Raw genomic sequence first — 19,552 nt, forward strand, 5'->3', positions numbered from 1 at the left:
GCAAAACCAAGCAGGTGCCTGGAGCTCTGGAGGCCATTTGCCCAGTAAAGGTGAGGAGATGGAGCCTCTACCAAAGTGTGTCCAGAAGGAGACCTCTGCCCCGGTGGGTATCTAGGGCAGATAATTGAGTCAAAGAAGATTCTTCCACAACATTTAAATTTTAGACTTATCACTTATTTCTTCTTTCCTATTTATTTCTTTTCCAGTGCGAATGTCTTTCCTTTCCAGTCCCACCATTATATTTTGGAAGCACATAATTTAATTTCACTGGTTTACAATTGGACAGAAATTTGCCTCAGAATTAATTATATCTTGAGTCTCACCCATATCTGATTTAGATAATATTTAGATGAGACGTGAACTTTAGACTTTTAAGTTCATATTAGAACAAGTTAAAACTTCTTAGGCAATTGGAATGAAATGAATGCATTTTACTTTTGAGAGTGACATGACTTTTCAGGGGACATGACTTTTAAGAGGATATATTTACAATGAAATGGTCTAAATATATCCCCTTAAAATTCATATGTTGAAACCCTAACCTCCAAGGTGATGGCATTAAGAAATGAAGCCTTTGTGAGGTGATGAGCTGATGAGGGCAAATCCTTCATGAATAAGACTAGTGCCTTTATTAAAGGGTCTGAAACTCCTCACCCATTAAAGCTGCCACGTGAAGTTACAGTGAAAAGACCACTATCTATGAACCAGAAAGTGAGCCCTTACTAGACACTGAATTTGAGGGTAGCTTATCTTGGATTTCCAAGCATCCAAACTGTGAGAAATAAATTTCTGCTGTGTATAAGTTACCCAGTTCATGGTATGTTGTGATAACATCCCAGATGGACTAAGATACCTTCCTTAATAATTCTCTACCCCTTTAGATAAAGTCAATTTGGTTCCTGGGATGGATAGATGCTATGGACAAGGTCAAGACCCTGGTATTTTTTCCTCTGGTGCTTACTTTCTATACATCCCCTCTTGTGTTATGAAACTTGTGACTTGCTCCTAGCCAAGATGAAGAGGTGAAAATATGTTTGCATATGTCATGAAGGTCCCAAATCACTTGCTTTTGGGTTAATCAAAAGGAATATTATTCTAGATGAGCTTGACTAAATCAGGTGAAAAGCCTTTTTGAAAAAAGATCTGAAGCACCCTGCAGGTAAGGGAAACTTTTCTGTTGAACTGGAAGAAAAGTGTAGGTGACCATGAGGGTCTCAGTACTACAATCACAAGGGTCTGAATTCTAGCAGCCACACTATGAGCCTGGAAGAGGACTCAAAGCTCCAGATGAGGACTCAGATCTGGCTTCTGAAATTTTGAGCACAAGGTACCTAGGTTGTGTCTAGATTCCTGAACCAAGGAAACTGTCTGATAATGTATGTTGTTTTAACTTGCTAAATTTGTGGTGATTTATTTCTCACCACTGGAAATTAATACAGAACCCTTACATATGTTCTTCTTGTACTGTTTGGTAACTCCATTACAGCACTGGACATGAAACAACTGTTGCTCATTGGTAACTTTCTTCCCAGTGAGACTCCAAATTCCATAAAGGCAGGAACCATATCTAGTTTATAAAATTCAGTAATCAGAACATATTTTATTTTTGGCTAGAATAATATAGATACACAACAAAATTCTTATAAATGTTCCCACAATTCTTGTCTAAGTAATCATCATCGGTTTAAAAAAAAAAGTAAAATTAGAAAATCAAAAAATCCTTATTTAAAAAATCCAGGTCTCAGGTCTCAATAGTGGACACTGATGAGTCATTTTCTCCTTTCCAAGTACTTAGATATTAGAGTAGGTATTTAACCTTCTACATGTACCCTTGCTCCTTTAAGGAAAGTCAATTAATCTCCTACTTTCAGATAACTCTTTTAGCTTGAAACAGCATTTTTTATTGCCCTAATCTCAAACATCAGCTTAGCCTCTTTCAAACTCTTCTAACTAATCTTAGCAAGGTCCACATGAACACAGCACTTCCCCTAGTCAAATATATGCATGGTTCCTTCTTCACTTCCTTTTTTGAGTTTTGTCCAAATGGAACCTTCTCAGGTAAGCCTTCCCTCATACCTTCAGTGTTCCCTGCTTTATTTTTTTTCTTTAGTGCTTAATGCTTATTTAATTTATTTATTATATATTTCTGATGGACTGAATGCTCTTGTTCCCCCCAAATTCATATGTTGGAACTCTATCACCTAATGTGATGGTATTAGGCGGTGGCAACTTTGGAAGGCAATTCGATTAGATGATGTCATGAGGGGTTAGTGACCTTACAGAGGTCCTGAGAGAGCCTGCTTCTTGCTTCCATTACCTAAGGACACAAGTAGGTAACACCTATGAATGAAAAATCTACTGGGCTTTCACCAGGTTCCAAATCTGTTTACACTTTGATCTTAGACTTCCTAGCCTCCTTTCTGTGAGAAATAAAATCTGTTGTTTATAAGCTACTCAGTTTGTGGTATTTTGTTGCAGCAGACTGAACAAACTAAGACAACATTTATCATCACCACCAATCACTCCTACTAGAATATATGTTCCATGAAAGAGGGCTTTTAATTTATTATATTCACCTCAATATTTTAGTTCCTAGATATTCAATATTTTTTTTGAGTGAATGAGATAGTTTCATTGATCAAGTGAGCAAAAATTAGGGGAGTCACCACCAGTAGACAGAGGTTATGAGGATACACCTTGAAGCAGGCAGGCCAATTGAGAGAAATCAAGAATTCAGATAGTGAAATGGGTAACAGGAATTCAGAAGATCAACAAAATGATTAGGTAAAAGGCACAACATTCCATGTTCCAGAATAGAATTAAATAAAGTATCAGCTTTCTACTGAAGAAAATATCCATACACATTTTATACAGTCTAGAATTTATTTAGACTGAATTTATTTCAAACCTGGCTGATATATAAGTGGAATCAGGCAAATATAACTGACTTCTAGGTACGAGGGGAAATAAAAGAAATTCCTGACAACAGAATTGGCTTTCCATTCAAATTACTGAGTACATGTGTTCATCCCTAAGCAGCAATGCTTTATAATTGTCTATGACCACAAAATATAATTTAAGTTCACCAATTTATAAATTAGTAAATAAACAGAAAAATAATGTCAATATTATAAACTATCTACAAATGTGTTGTGAAAAGCATTTCCATAGCAACATCAGAATAATTATCGCTATAATCAGCAGTAGAGAAAATGTGCTAAAGCCAAGCTTTATTTTTCTCAGAATCATGGGACTGCAGTGCTCACCCACACAACAGAATCAGCAGCATGAAAAACAACAGAAAATGATATTTTATCTATAAAACAGTCATTGAGCACTCTACAATTATATAGAAATCAATGAGTATAAAAATATATTAACAACTATGAAAAGAGACATTTATGACATTGTTTGTGTCAATAAAATGTATCATATCCTAATCTGAGATTATTTTTCTAAAATTAATGCACTGTAGCTAGAGACCCAATTTTAGAACAAATGCAAGCTCATATCAAACATCTTAATTTGTATCTCATTAATGCAAGTAGCAAGACCCCATCTAGAATCAAGAAAGGCACAGTCTGTCAGAGTCAATGTGTTAGAGAAAAGATAAAACTGACAACCCACAAAAGAATTATTTTTATTTTAATGGACATCAAACAAAGAAAATACTACCAAAATAAGTAATTTTCTGTTACATAAAGATATAACCAATGACATATAAAAACGAAGTCATCACAGGTTTTTCCAGCCTATCTAAAAGACACCTGAGTCTATTTGCTAATACTTCATTTACTTTGTCAGCATCAAATGATAAAGTAATATCTTAATTTTCCTGAATTTGTATTTTTCTGCTATTTTCAATCTACTATTAGAGAGGTAAAACCCAATCCAACAGTCCACCAGGAAGAAATAACCTTCCAAGGAGAATATAAGCTTTATATTTATTCTGAGTAAATAGAGATAGAGAAGAGGGAGGAAGGGGGAGAGAGAGACACACAGAGAGTGAGAGAGGAAGAGAAAGAGAAAGAGGGAGAGAGAGAGAGATAGATCTACATACCAGGATTGCTCCAGGCACTGAAAATACAAAGGTGAACAAGGCCATTTTTGTTCAATGTCAGCTGAATGCCTTTAGAAATTGTGATTTTCCAATAGGGGGTTGGCTACCTTCAGCTCCTCTGGTCAAATCCAACTGACTACTTGTTGCATGGTTCAGGTGCTAAATATGTTTTTTATTCTTTTAAATGTTCCACATGGAGGAGAACAACACACACTGGGGATTGGAGGGTGGCAGGCGGGAGAGAATAAGGAAAAATAACTAATGGGTACTAGGTTTAATGTCTTGGTGATGGAATAATCAGTACAACATACCCCATGCACAAGTTTACCTAGGTAATAAACCTGCACATGTAACCCTGAACTTAAAATAAAAGAAAAAATAAACTATGAAGACCAACACATATAATGCTATAAACTAAAATAAGAAAAATAACTTTAAAAGAATATGACATGACTTGTGAAAATTATATCAAATTCAACTTTCAGTATCCATGAAGTTGTTTTATTGGAACACAGCCATGACCAACATTCTTTCATGGATTTTCTGTCACTGTTGAGCCACAAGAGCGGAGCTAGGTAGCTGACACAAACTCTCTGACCTCCCAAAGCTCAAAATATCAACTGTCTGGCTCTTTATAGAAAACTTTGCTAGCTACTATGTGGTTAAGCAAAGCTTTCACAGATATTCAGAATACAAATGAATACGATTTTAGTAAATTTGGAGCTTCAAGAAAGGAGGAAATTTTAAAAGTAGGCAGAATTCTGACAGAATTCTATCTGTCAGAAGGAGAATAGAACTTAAATACCTTCTCCTAAGAGCCATCAAAATGCAAGATCCAATCAAATGATGTAATAGCCGAGGTCAGAAATGTAAGCTTTGTGAATAAACCTGGAATTTGTGGACTACAGGATCCAAAGGGCAAAGTTTTTAAAAAATTGTTCAAGTTTATGATTTTAAAAGGAGGCTCAGTATGGCAACTGGAATGAACAGAAAAACCACTTGGAATGTCCACAGCTATTCAACTTCTGCTCGGCCATAATCTCCAGTTGAAAAGCCAGCTCAGTCAGCTGAAAAGGGTACAGTCTCCGTAGTGGTACAAGTAAATAGTAACCCTGGATAAGCCAAGAGAAAATTGAAGCGAATAGAAAAGAAAAAAAGAACTACATTATATTAATATATATGCTTAAAAAGGAATCTCTACAAATTTGAATATTACGTATTTGCAATGTTTTAGACATTCTGTCCTTATTAGAGATAGAAGTCAGACTTGTGATTGAAATTTAAAATGATTTAGAATTGTGACTTTTAAGTAGAAATCTTACTATGTTTCTATGCAGTATTTATACAATTAAGAAACCTCAGACAAATATATTAAGTCATCTGATTTTCCTTTAAAATGGTCTGTTGTTTGACAGACATCATTATAAATTCCTTAACTTACTCTTAAACTTTTATAAATTTAAGATGCAGGAAGTTTCAATTCCTTGATCTGAATTATAAAAATAATTTCAAAGCAATAACTTGAATTACTTTGCTACCAGTTTACTTATTCCCAGCGAATAGAAGCCATGCCAGTAAATCAAATTTGCATAAATATTAAATAATTTATTCATCCAAAAATACCTATTGAGTAGCTAGTTGTAATGTGTCTAGAATTCAATGTGGCACTACATATTCGAGATGAATGATAATGTGCCTGCCCTTCAGAACACTATAGAATAGTGGGAGAGAGATATAATTAAATCACCAGAGTAGAAATATGATAATAGGATAAATGGAGTATATCATGAAATCACACACACGCACACAAAGGAAACAAAACCCAACATCAAAAGATCACAGAGGACATTCTGGGTGAATTAAAGCTTATGTGGAATGCTGAATAAAAATGAAGAATCCCCTAAAATATAAATAGATCATGTTTAGACGAATTACAAAGAAAAAAACAAAATGAAACAATCATGAGGAAGAGGATGATGATAATTAATAACCAACATGTGAGAAGGATGATTCAGATGTTGTCACGTGAGGATATAGCAAGACATCAGACAGAAAGGAAGACAGGGTCTACTGTCCCAGGAGCTTTTTAGAATAATTAAAGGATAGATTTTCTTCTAAGGGTAATGAGGAGGTTTTAAATATTTTTACTATTTTTTTAAACAAGAGACTATCACAGGTAAGGTACACTTGGCTGGAGTAAGGCTGGAGGCAAAGAGATTAATTCAAAGGCTTTAATAATAATGGTACTGGTAAGAAATAATAAGGACAGTAGAATCTGAAAATGAGAAATTCAAAGAGCAAGGTTTATTAAATCTCTTATGCAAATAATTTAGAATTAATTAATTTGATATAATTAGGAAATAAGTATAATGGACACATTTCTTGATAAATGAACTGCTCAATTCCTAAAAGGTCAGCATGATCTCAATGTAATATATAACTGTAACCCCAAACCACAACCTTTGGCCACAGTTACTTGGATCAAAAATTGTCTTTGGAAATGAAAGCAGCCATGACATTTGTTGTACAGAAAACTTTTGACTTGGGTGACCTGGCTTTAACAGACGAGCAAAGCCAGTCAAATTAGAGATAGAAAGATTGTCACTAGTAAGCCGTAGACTTTGAAGCTGGAAGATTATGTACCCTTGAGTTGCAGGGTGGACATTTTCAGATTTGTGCAAGCTGATGACTAAGTCAATTTGTAGAAGATGAAGATAGAACAGAGCAGAGAGAAAAAAGGAACTTGAGATGAAAATCATACAGTCCCTAAGAGACTATCAGACAGCTCAGCTCCCAAAAGTTTGCCAGTTGCCATGAGATCAAGTAGTCCTTTCACTACCATCCTCAGGTTTTGTGAGAACCTTCAAAGCTTTGCAATTTACTGTCTTTTCTTGATCTAATTTACATGGGTTCTGTTGCTTGCAAACAAAAAGACTCTGCATAGAAAATGCAAAGAACCATTAATGAAATAGATAAAATACTATACAGTTAGAAATTTATTTTACTCTACCTACCAAAGAAATTATTTAGCTTCTCCTTGAATATTTTCAGTTACCAGAAGTGTAGCTTTTTCTGATTATAATCTATCCCATTTGCAGAATTTTAGATATTAGCAGGTAATTGTTTTTATTATGATGAAAACTATCCTTATTCCCATTTTATTTTTAAAGCAACAGCTATGACCCCTGTTTGTTTCTTTGCTTTCCTCATGCCATAACCTCCTTCTCTTAAGCAGAGTGCCTAAAAATGCTTATAAAATTATTATTTGCATTTCCCTCCTCAACATATTAATTGAAGCAGTTTTCACTGATAGAATAAAATCCCCTTTACATCAACCAAGAAGGCATCTCCATTTAACAAATATCACTTATAATTTTTTTTTGTTAGTAATGTGTTTTTCACGTATTTTGTTTTTGGTTTAAATGTAGCTGACAGCCCAAATTTGTATCATAATGTTGGTGTGGGGCACTTAATGTTCTGAGTAATGTTTCAGAGCTCAGTCTCATATCCAGTGTTACCAGTATCTTGGTAGGAAAAAGGGATTTTATAAAATGAAATGTTTAACCATGATGGAAAGGGCATTGAATAAAATGTTCAAAATGTATTTAGGTATTGAAATATATAATGGTTATAAATGACATCAAAATGTTTTAATATAAAAAGATAACGTCACAACATTTTAGTATAAAATGATATTCTATAAATGTACTTATATTCTCCAAATATTACTAACAATTGTAGAATTCATCAAATTTATGCATATATTTTAAAATAGATTATATCTTCAGTAACTTTCTTATCCTATTCTTTAAGCCTAGGTTATTCAAAAAAAGTACAACCTAGACGATCAAATTTATTCCAAATTAAGTCCTGGTAGACTATACTGAGTTACAGACTTTCTGCAGTAATTTTCTACCACTTGAAACTTTCCACGTTTGAAAATTTGTGAATTTTTGGGGGCAGAAAACTAAATTTGTGTGCAAAAGTTGCTCTGAATTAGAAATAGTTTCATGTTACAAATATATGAACAATGAATTAGAAATTATCACTATTATACCAAAAATACTCTTTAATTATAATGGTTTCTAAATTTAAATGTATATTTCCTGAAGTCACTGTCCCATCCTAGTAAATTTGCACAATAATATCATATTTGTCTTTAAATTATCACTCCCTTGCTAGACTTTTTACCAAAAAGAAATGAATGGATAAAGAAAATGTTTATATATATATATATATATAGACACACACACACACACACACACACACACACAATAGAATACAATTTGACCATAAAAAACATGAAATCATGTCATTTACAGCAACATGGATGGAAATGTGGGTCATTATGTTAAGTGAAATAAGCAAGGCACAGAAAGACAAATATTGTATGCATCACTCATATGTGTGAGCTAAAAATTTACTCTCATGGAGGTTGAGAGTGAAATGGTAGTTATCAGAGGCTGGGAAGTGGGTGTGTGTAGAAAGAGGGAGAAAATGAGAGGTTGATGAATGGGTACAAACACAGAGGGAGATAGAAGGAATAAGTTCTAAAAATCAAGAGCAGAGTAGGGTGACTATAGTTAACAAGAGTGTACTGTATATTTCAAAATACTAATAATTATCAGAGAGGACTTGAAATGTTCCCACCATATAAAATCAAGAAATGGTCAAGGTGACAGATGTCCTAAATGCCCTGATTTGATTATTACATGTTCTATGCATGTAACAAAATACCACACCTACTTCATAAGATGTACAAATATTATGTATCAGGAAAAAATATTTTGAAACACTATTAATGCATTTTCCCTCTTAGAGATTATATTGGTTCCTTTTTACTTTTTATTACTTTTAAAATGTCTATGAGGGACCCTAAAGACTAATAATTTACTGTTAAACATTGAGTTTCAAATTTATCTAAAAAATTCACAGCAAGGCACTCTTTCAAGAGGGAGAGGAAGAACTTTTCCAGAAACAACCCAAGAACCAAAACTGAAAAGACAGTTCATGAAGTCAGAAGTGAGAGCAGATAAAGTGACTGATACACAAGAGTCTTTCAGAAGTAGAGGAGGGAAGCAAGAAGATGAGAAAAAGAAGAATAGACATGATATGCAAATGGCTTGCTCCCTGCTCAGTGTTGAAATTCTGAGGAGCGAGAAGATGGAGTAGTTTGAAAGATTCAGGTGGACTGAAGAAATGGATAATTAGGGGGAAGCTTCCTGCTTCCCCCAGTACAGTCCTGTCAAGTACTAACATCTTCAGAGAAGTTCCAGTTTTAGCAGGTGCTCTGACCACCATGAAACAAGAAGGTTTCAAATATGTGAACAATAAATTTGAACTTATTGTTATAGCAAAAATCTTCTTAGACTATAATGGCATATACATATAGATGTCTCAGTATATGCAAAATTGCCTATATTGGGTAAAAGGTTGTCTAGCTGAGTGGACATGAGAGTATCCTCAGATGGTCTGGTACACAGCAGCTTGGAGATGAAATGTGTACTTGAAATCTTCAGGGCAATAAACAGCAAAGGGTATGCAGAAGAAGTTCTGATAATGCTGGTGGACTTCAAGAGGACTGGGTTCAGGAAAAGAGGGTTCTGGAATTTGGAAACTATTGATTATTGGCAAAGGCCAGATCTAGAGTCACCAGCACTGGATTTCAGAACAACACTTGAAAGACAAGATGGTACCCACCATATTTCAGTGGACACTAGGTCATGATGCTCAATATCCTGAAAGGCAGAATCTCACTGTAGTAGGTGCCATGAGATCAGGCTGAGACACATAAAATGAAGAACATCTAACTCAATACCACAAAAAATACATATATTTCCCTGTCCTTCTAGATACTATGTTGGAAAGGAAGGAGGGAAGGAAGGAAAAAAGTTCTTAAGATAGAACCACCCCTCAGCAAACACACACACACAAACACACACACACACACACACACACAGACACACACACACACACACACACACACTACTACTACTGAGGGTATTTCAAACTAAAAAAGACTGAGATCTCTTTATGGACACTCATGTATTGTTTTATATGAGGATATGAAAGTTTAGGAGCAAGAAGATATGCATCATAGAAAATAGGAAAATTTATAGGAATTTATTCTTTTATTTTTAGGAATTATGTGAAAATTTCCCTTGTTATGATTATAACTTGACAAACTCCTTCACTCATGCTGCCTTTATTGTAACTGTGTGCAAATCTACCTTTTCTAAATAAAACCAGAATAAAACACAAGGTAACATCTAGGAAGAAAGCATTAGCAAACTGTGCTATTAGACACTTCACTAAATCAGGCAGGTGGCAAAAAAAACAAGCAAAGCCAGATTTTCAAAACCGTTCCTCAGATTCATTTTCACACATCATCAAATCTAAGTTTTCAGTGAATATATGAGTGTTATAAATATAATCAGCATGTCAGCATACAAAGAATACACTATGAGAATTAACTACCAAAGCACTTAAAATTCATCAAAATCACAACAAAGCTGACAACTATTATTTACTTCCATATCAGATTAGTTGAAGATTAACATGAAACAAGAAAAAAATGTGTCATCTGTTCTGAACTATCTACATGGTAATCATCTCTGGCTTAGCATAATTTCCAAATTTTACTCTAACATACTCATGAATACTTAATACTACATATAGCATGTGCTTTTATCTGAAATTTTAATGTTGCTTTACCATAAAAGTAATAGCTTTTAATTATATTTTCTAAACCACTCGAATGTCACACTAAGAAATATCAACAACCTTATTTTAGATACCAACCAAAGAGAAGTATTGCTTCCCCAATGTCTTTATTTCAGAAAATTAAAAAATTAAAACTTTTTTTCTTAAATATTCAAAATTTTAAATTTTATATTGAAAAAATCAATTTATTCAGTTTCCTAAATGAATAACAAGAAATGTGAATGGCAAATTGACTACTGAAGATTATTCAATTAAAAATAAATATATTGAGTTTATTACAGATTACTCAATACATATATGTGTATATATTACATGCATTATATATAATGCATTACATGCTCTCTCCATATATTTATACATATATACATATATTTATACATATGTACACATATATACATATATATACATATATACATGTATATATGTATAAATATGTGTGTGTGTATATATATATATGTATGTGTGTATATATATATATGTATGTGTATATATATATATATATGTATGTGTATATATATATATATACACACACACAGAGAAAGAGAGGAGAGAGTTTTGAAGAAAAGTATGAAATAACTTCACCATTGGAAAATTCTCTCTGAGGTGTGGTAAGGAGAAGAGGAAATGAATAAATATTTGTTGTTGTTTTTTTAGGTTAACATGACATAGCTAGAAAAATTGGCTGTATTTGAAATATACCAGTTAAGACTGATGGGAAAGTTAAACATTTTTTTAAATCCATGATAAGTTCCCCACCAGTTACTTACAGGTTTATGGTTTTACATCTGTAAATATTGATTTATTAAGTATATACTATTTAAAGAGTATAATATAGCCCTAAAATCTGACTGGGAAGCAGAAGGAGAAATAATTTCAAAAGAAATGAAAAATAAGCATCTTCCAACAAAGCACTTAAATATGTGTGTATATTGTAGGCAAAATGAAAAATTTAATCTGGAACATTTATAGAGAAACCAGGCAACAGAAGATATTCTTTGATGTAATTAAAGTTTTAAAAAATTCTGCTGGGACAATTATGTAGTATATGAATTTCAGTATTTAAACATTTGACTTTTCTCATTATCTCACAAATCCTCCCCACTGACAATGGAGACACCATCTCCTTATTTCAACACTTACAAAGAGAAAGAAATAAAAAAAGAGAGGTAAGGGAGGAAGTGTAAAAAAGAACAGTATGGTCCTAATTACAAACAAAGGCATCCAAAAATATAGAATTGAAAAATCAATTCTTTCTTACTCTGTACTTTTGCCATGCAATGCCAAATAAAATAACTGTGTGTAGTTAGATTCCCTCTTGCCTTTCACACCAACGTTTTGTGGACCATCTACTCATCTAACCTGATCCCTGAGATGCCTCCCTTTATACTCTTGGTAAACTTAGATGTTCTCTATAGGCCACTTATTCTAATGTCAACATGCCTCAACTAGAGTGCATATCAAAAAGTATTTTTCCTTATTCCTGTTAGACTGTTAATGAGTTCTCTGTTTTACCAATTTTTCCAGGGCCTGACGCCATGCCTGGCCTGCCCCATGTCTGACCTCTGCAGATGTTCAGTCAAAACAAAAGATGAGCTCTAAGGGAGAAGAGAACTAGCTGGCTATGAGGGATCTCAAGGTGTAACATGTTCTTACTGAATCTTCCCTAGAACAGTGCCTTCCCTGCAATCTTTTGTGGTTAATTATTTGATTTTTGTCAGTACACTAACAGTGGATCAGTTTCTAAAACTTAGACACATTATTCATATTTACAATCTGATAATAAGTAAAAGTCCCAAAAAGTAAAAAGCAGGATTCACTGTATAGTAATTAAGAGTATAACTCTTGAAGTATATTGAATCAAATGTTACCCCCACTAGGTTGTAGTGTTAGAAAGTTATTATATCCCAATGAACTTGCTTCTTCCCTTGCAAAATAAGCACAAAAATCATTACCTCAAAAGTTGGTTGTGAACATTAAAAATAGTAAGGCATGATGAATACATAGCACAATTACTGCATATTCACAATAAAGAGCAAATGTTGATATTATCATGACAATATTTAAGAAAAGTTACAGATCTTGATGATCAATTCCTCCATTACATAGATATTTATGGGTATAAGGCACTATTCTTAGTGCATGGATATATTATTGTACAAAACATGATGGAGTTTAGGTTCTAGTGTAGATAAACAATAAAAATACACAATAAATATGTTTTATGTAACAAGAGACAGGACATATGCTTTGGGAAATATAATAGAGGATGTTCAGGAAGATTGGAAATGCTGAGGATGAGGGAAGCGGAATTACCATTTTAAATTCGGAAGTCCCAGTAGGTAGCATAGAGAAGATGATATTTCAACAAAGATTTGAAAGAAGTGAGCATGTGGGTATCAAGAGTAAAAGCATTTTATTAGAGAAAACAGAAAATACAAGGGCCCTAAGGTGTAATGTACTGCCTGTTTTGCAGATTAGGATGGGGCTGGCATGGACAACAAGGAGTGAACTAGGGAAAAGAGAGTATGAGGTAAAGTCAGAGCTGAGTTGTGTCCACAGGTCATTCTAAGAATGTTGGCTTTTAACTGGAGTACTATAGGTAGTCTGGAGGGTTTTGAGGACAATAATAACAAAAAATGAGTTTTAGCATCACTTTGGCTGCTGTGTTGAGAACAGACCATAGAGGAACCAGGGTAGAAGCAGGGTTTAGGATATGTAGCTAGAGGACTATTGTAATAATCCAGATGAGAGATGATGCTTAGACTAGGGTGGCAGCAATGGAGGTGGTGAAATGTGATCAGATGTCTGTATGGGTTGTTTTGTGTGAAAGAGAGAACTCAAGGATGATTTCAAGATTTTATACCAACCCACTGGAATTGAATTGTCATCAGTTAAGATGGGGAAGACTCTGAGGGGAGCAGTTTAGAGACAAAGTGCAAGAATTCTACTTTTAGACTAGTCAAGTGAGATGTGTATTAGAAATAGAAATGGAGACGTTGGGTAGGCATTTGCATATACATGTCTGAATGTCAAGGGAGAAATATGGGCAGGAAATAAACATTTGAGAGCCTTTGACCTACAAATGGTATTTAAAGTCATGAGATCGGGTGACATTTGATGAGATCACCAAATAACCAAGGTCTGCATTTACCATATTTCAGTCTTAGAACGTCTGGAGAAGAAAAGAAGCCAGCAATGAAAATTGAGAAGAAACAGTGACTTAGGAGAAGAACTTGATGTGTTTTCCCCACAATTAGCATCAATAGCGTCATAAGAGACCTTGTTAGAAATGGAATCCTGTTACCCATGCTTTAATGTATCAGTGGGGCCCAGAAATTTGTGTTTTAATAACTTCCAGGTGATTCTTATACATGCTAAAATTTAAGAACCACTGCTGTAGAGGTGCAGTAGAATTTGGGATAAAAATGTAAGAACTTGCATTAATCTCCTTAAATGTTAACACAGTGTCACTGAACCTCTTTGAAGAATCACTCTACTAAATAGAGAACTAAGTAGTCAATTACCGAGCTCAAACTCTAGCACTCCACATTTAGATGCTACTACACTTAGGTTAATGTTTTACACACTTCTGTATTTCTTAATTTCTCATTTCCCATTGCTGTTAGGCATGATTGCTTAGAATAAGTTTTATTTCCTCAATTTGATATCACTAACTTCAATTTCTTTCCATCAAATCTGATTAAAGAAACTCAAATTTAACTAAGGTTTTAACCCTCCAGGGATAATTAGCATTCCAGAAGAGGGGTTTGTTTATCTGCATAAATTCCCACAATGTAGGAAAACAAGAGAGGGGAGAGAGAGAAAGAGAGAGAGCCAATAGATATTTGTGTTTATAGCCCATATCTGGCAGATTCTACTTCTCACCAACTCCTTTACACTTGCCTTATCAAAGCAAACAAACCAAAATAAAATGACAGTAACAAGGTAATAAAAAGACCAAATAAGGGAATAAATAAAATAAACCTTTTGAAGTCTTCTTCAATATTTAAGAAGAAATATTTATCATAAGACTTAGCAATTAAGAATGGAAAGAGCTGTGTTTTATATAAACTGAACAACTGATTTGGGGAAAGTGATTTAATCTATCAGAGTTTCTGCATGTTTAACCATACAAATGTGTACAGCTAGTAAATATTCCCTGTAAACTCACCACAAGCCAACATTCTTAGAATGACCTATGGACACAACTGAGCTCTGACTTTACCTCATACTCTCTTTTCCCTAGTTCATTCCTTGTTGTCCATGCCAGCCCCCACCCTATTCCACGAAACAGGCTTGGTCTCTTATATGGGAAAATGCTTTGTCAGCCAAAGAACTATGCAGAGATTAAATTGATATTAAAATGCATATAAAAATGTATCTTTTATTAGAGGAAGAAACTTTAGGACAGGGAGAATTTATCAATTTTAAATTTTAAATAAATATAGCTCTCAATTAGGATTTTAAAAAGTATTTCAAGGGAAGATTGCACGAACATTGTCTTTTGTTAATACATCGTTCACATTGTTTTATTGATACAAATGGAGTATTCAAAACAAAAATTCATATATTTAAATAATTAGTTATCTATACTCAAGTATTATCGCAGTTTAGAATTCTAAGGTATTTTGGCCTATTTAAATGAAAATAACATGTAGAAGAGTATAGAAATAAAATGGTATACCCGATATCTATCATTAAGATTTAAGAGATATTTTCATACTGCTATATTATATTTAGATCTCTCTTTAGGAAAACAAATATATCACAAAAACAATTAAAGCTAATGCCTCCTCATTTCATTTCTCTTTATCCCTTTCCCCAGAGGTGCCTCCTATCCTGAAACTGTAATCTATTACTCCCATGCAAATTCTTGCACATTATATACCTAGGTATTAACTTATAAATAACACATATTATCATTATGTGTTTAAACATTTGCATAAACAACTTTTTAAATTTAACATTTAGGTTTGAAATTTTTCAGTGTTGATACATATTGTTAAATAGTCTTCTATTATAAAATAAAACTATTTAGGATCTTACATAGAATCAGTTAGGCTGTTTCCACATTTTCCCCCATATTACAAACAGTTCATTGGCAGGAATTTTCTTTTTTTAATGAGTCCTATTCAAATGAATTCAGCTGTGGGAAATGGTTCGTGGCACATTCACATCTGACAATTCTGTTCATGGGCTCCTCCTCAACAGCTGTCCCTACTAATGCAAGATAATTTTATGTAAAATTAATGTTACTGTAAGAAGGTCTCATGAGAGGAGTTGTCTTCTGTGGTGGGAAGTCAAGAGCCAAAGGAAAATCATAAACTCTGAGAAGAAATATGCAACAAAGTAAATCAGTTTTGGTGGCTTCCCAGGTGATTTTATAGCTTCTATGCCAATTTGGAAAAGGCAGTCTCTTCTTTCATTGAAAAATAAAAAAAGACTGGTGAAAAAATGGTTACTGCTCAACAAATAGTTTTCTTTCATTAATTAGACAGAATATGTCTTTAAAGCAATCAAAAAACCTGATAATATTTTCTTGAATATTTGGCATTTTTTTGATCAGGCTCCTGAGTCTGATGGAAAAGATCAGACAAAAAAGACTTTTATTTATTGAATTGTCTTGCTTAGGAGTTGACTGGCTCCAGGCTACAAGTTAACAATTCTGAAACCACTGTACATGTATAATGGAATTGGACAATTAAGTAAATGGTGGCTGATGCTGGGAGCCATGGTTCTCATATTGGAGTTGGAAGTTACAGACAAGCAAGCTTGAAGACTAGAATGATTGGTGTGTTACTGGATTCTGGTTAGAAACATCAGGATTAACTCATGTTCAGTTTAATATAGATGTAGATGGATACTGCAGTGGGGTGATTGGAGACTTCCAATAAAAGTTATCTGTTCTAATCCCTGGAATCTATGAATATTACCTTATATGGCAAAATATGGGATTTAACTAAGAATCTTGAGAAGAGTTTATTTTGTTTTTTTGGGGTGGGCCCTACATGCACTCACACATGTCCTTTAAGACAGGGCAAGAGAGATCATTAAGACAGATGTGGAGGCAATGCAACCATGCAAGCTGAGATTGGAGTGAGTGCAGACACCATGGAATGCTTACAGCCACAGGAGTCTGCAAGAGGCAAGGACTACATTCTCCTCTAGAAACCCTGGGAAAGGAGCATGGCTCTCCCAGCACCTCACATTAGGACTTCTGGCTTCCAGTCTGTAACGGAATAAATTTATATAGTTTTAATCCACTGAGTTTGTGATAATTTGTTACCACAGGGCATGCACAGGAAACAAATACAAATACATACATAGAAGTTTTTATAAATATGTGCATAGGCAGTAGTTAGAGTACACATATGTTTACTTTGCTCTATCTGCTGAGTGATCCTAGACGTAATGGGACACCAGTAACAAAGATAATACTGACTAAAATAACCTTAAAGTTTCCCTCAGCTTGACTAAATTTCAACAAGCTTCTTCCTGACTTTAGTCCCCTGATCTCTCTTTTCTGAAGTTTTACCTTAGAAATTTTTTGAATATAAATATTTCTATGCTCCTTTGAGATACAAATCTTTTAAATAGCCTCTAGCCAGTTTTATATCCAGGAATGTCTTTTTCAGGGATCTGGAAGCCATTCCTTTGCAATGTAATCATAAGATAGTTTCCCCATCTTCCAGGCTCTGGGAGGACGAGACCCTAACTTTTCAGGGCATGATGGCTCATTTTGTAAAACTGCCTCCTGTCATAAAGATCAAAGAACGTTTACTTTTCCAATGGATAAGGAAAATGCAAGCAAAAGTGGCCTAGGATTCCCCCCATCCCAGCTCTTAAAACTTCTTCCACCATTTGTTTTGAGGAGTACTGAGCTCAGATTAAGTATTAAGTTGTGGATTCTCCATGACTGCAGCTGCCATGAATGAATCTTCCACTTACTGCTTTTACTGTTTAACTTTGCCAGGTGCAATTTTGGCTTTAACAATACCTAGATCCTACCTAGAGCCTAGCTGATTCTAGGACTGGGGTGGGAAATACACAAGAAAAGCCTGGAACATCTTGTAGTGCCAGAAAGTGCTAAAAACAATAGCAACATAGCAATAAATAAACCACACACAAACACACACACACACACACACACACACACACACACACACACACACAAAATGATGGGGTCTGTCAAAAGGACAGCAGCTAATAGAGCTCCTAATGGCCAAAGTGTGCAAAATTTGAGCAACGGAATAAAGTAGTATTGGATTATGACTCAAAGGATAAAACAAATATCCATGAATCCATACTCACATAAATAAATGATGAATGAATGAATAAATGTGAAGAATATATAAATGTTGCAAAGGTTTACAGAATTCAAAGTAACATATATGGGTACTCTTCCTTAAGTAGGTGGAGCATAACTCTCTACTCTTTAAAGGTAGACTGCAAATAATGACTTTCTTTCAAAGAGTACAGTATGGAAGTGGGAGGGAAAAAGTAACTTTATAGTGAAGAAACCTGACAAACACTTCCCCAGGCAGGTGATCAAGGTTAACTTCAACAGTGACATGTAATATTGACATTATGTACTCTTCATATGATGTGATGTTAATGGTGCTTTGCTTCTATGGTCTTCTTCCTCAAACCCATAACCCTAACCTTATCATGAGAAAAATATCAGACAAATACAAGTTCAGGGATATTCTTTCAAATATGTGACTAGTATACTTCAAAACTGTCAAAGTCATCAAAAACAAGGACAGCTAAGATATGGTGGCTAAATATAATGTGGTATCCTAGAAGAGATCTTGGAACACAAAAAGGACCTTAGGAACAAACCAAGGAGATATGAATAAAGCTTGGACTTTAGTTAATAATAATACATCAAAATTGGTTCATTAGCTGTGACAAATGTACCATACTAGTGTAAGATGTTAAAAATAAGAAGGACTTGGTGTGAGTATATGCTTTCTGTGCTATCTTCACAATTTTTCTGTAAATCTAAAAGTATTCTTTAAAAAAGCTTATTAAAAACATATCTTTATTTTTGAGTTTGTTTTCTCAGGAGACAAAGAAATAAGGTCCAGGTTTCCTACAAGAATGTTCATTACCTTCTCCAGCACTGATAGTAATAATCTCCAAGATGAGAATGTGCTCAGGCAGCATGGCCTTAATGGGGTGATAGTTTACCTTGTGCCCATTCTCTAGAGCAGTTTTTAGGCAACTATTGCCAGTAGGATGAAGAAGAGCTGCTATAGCTAATGGGACAGCCCCACATGCTTCTAGCATAGATTTGAATGTCTCTTTAAACATTCATTTTGTTCATAATTATCTGACTGTACCTAAATTGATTTTACATGAAAAATTATACTATTATGTAATTATTCCATTTTAATGTGAGACTGAAACAGATTGTTACCTCTATTCTTGAGATTGCACAGAACTGCATGCTTTTGCTATTATAAGATGACTGTTAAAGTATTTGAATATTACCTATTAGGAATTGGTGAAATATGGAGGTTTCAAGCATTTCCATCAGCACACAATCAGTCATAACAACCTCCTAGATGCTTATTTTCCATATTCTCCTATACAAGGTGCTTCCAAATCACAGTAATCATTACTAAAGAATTCCAAGCTCCCAAGCTCAAAAACAATCAGAACCCATAAAGTAGCATATTTAATAGTACAAAGTTTGAGTTAAATGCTTAAAGTATAGTAAGCCACAAATATATAATACAAAAGAGAGTATCATTGAGGTAATGA

At 34.1% G+C, this 19,552-nt stretch overlaps 1 protein-coding gene across 26 annotated transcripts in view; it reads right to left on the reverse strand.

The window, feature by feature from the left end:
- PPFIA2 (PTPRF interacting protein alpha 2) overlaps positions 1–19,552 on the reverse strand; it is a 485,065-nt gene that overhangs the window by 262,461 nt on the left and 203,052 nt on the right. The window contains exon 1 of one of the 26 annotated variants that reach the window (XM_017543499.2): positions 9,761–9,850. The exons of the other annotated variants lie outside the window; for them this stretch is intronic. Within the exon in view, the coding sequence (XP_017398988.1) occupies positions 9,761–9,763 (3 nt within the window). The 5' untranslated portion in view covers positions 9,764–9,850. Of the gene's footprint in view, positions 1–9,760; positions 9,851–19,552 lie in introns of those variants that run through there. 26 annotated transcript variants of the gene reach the window in all.

The sequence above is a fragment of the Cebus imitator genome, unplaced genomic scaffold (assembly GCF_001604975.1).
Source record: "Cebus imitator isolate Cc_AM_T3 unplaced genomic scaffold, Cebus_imitator-1.0 Scaffold156, whole genome shotgun sequence".
In the NCBI taxonomy this organism is placed as follows: Eukaryota; Metazoa; Chordata; class Mammalia; order Primates; family Cebidae; genus Cebus; species Cebus imitator.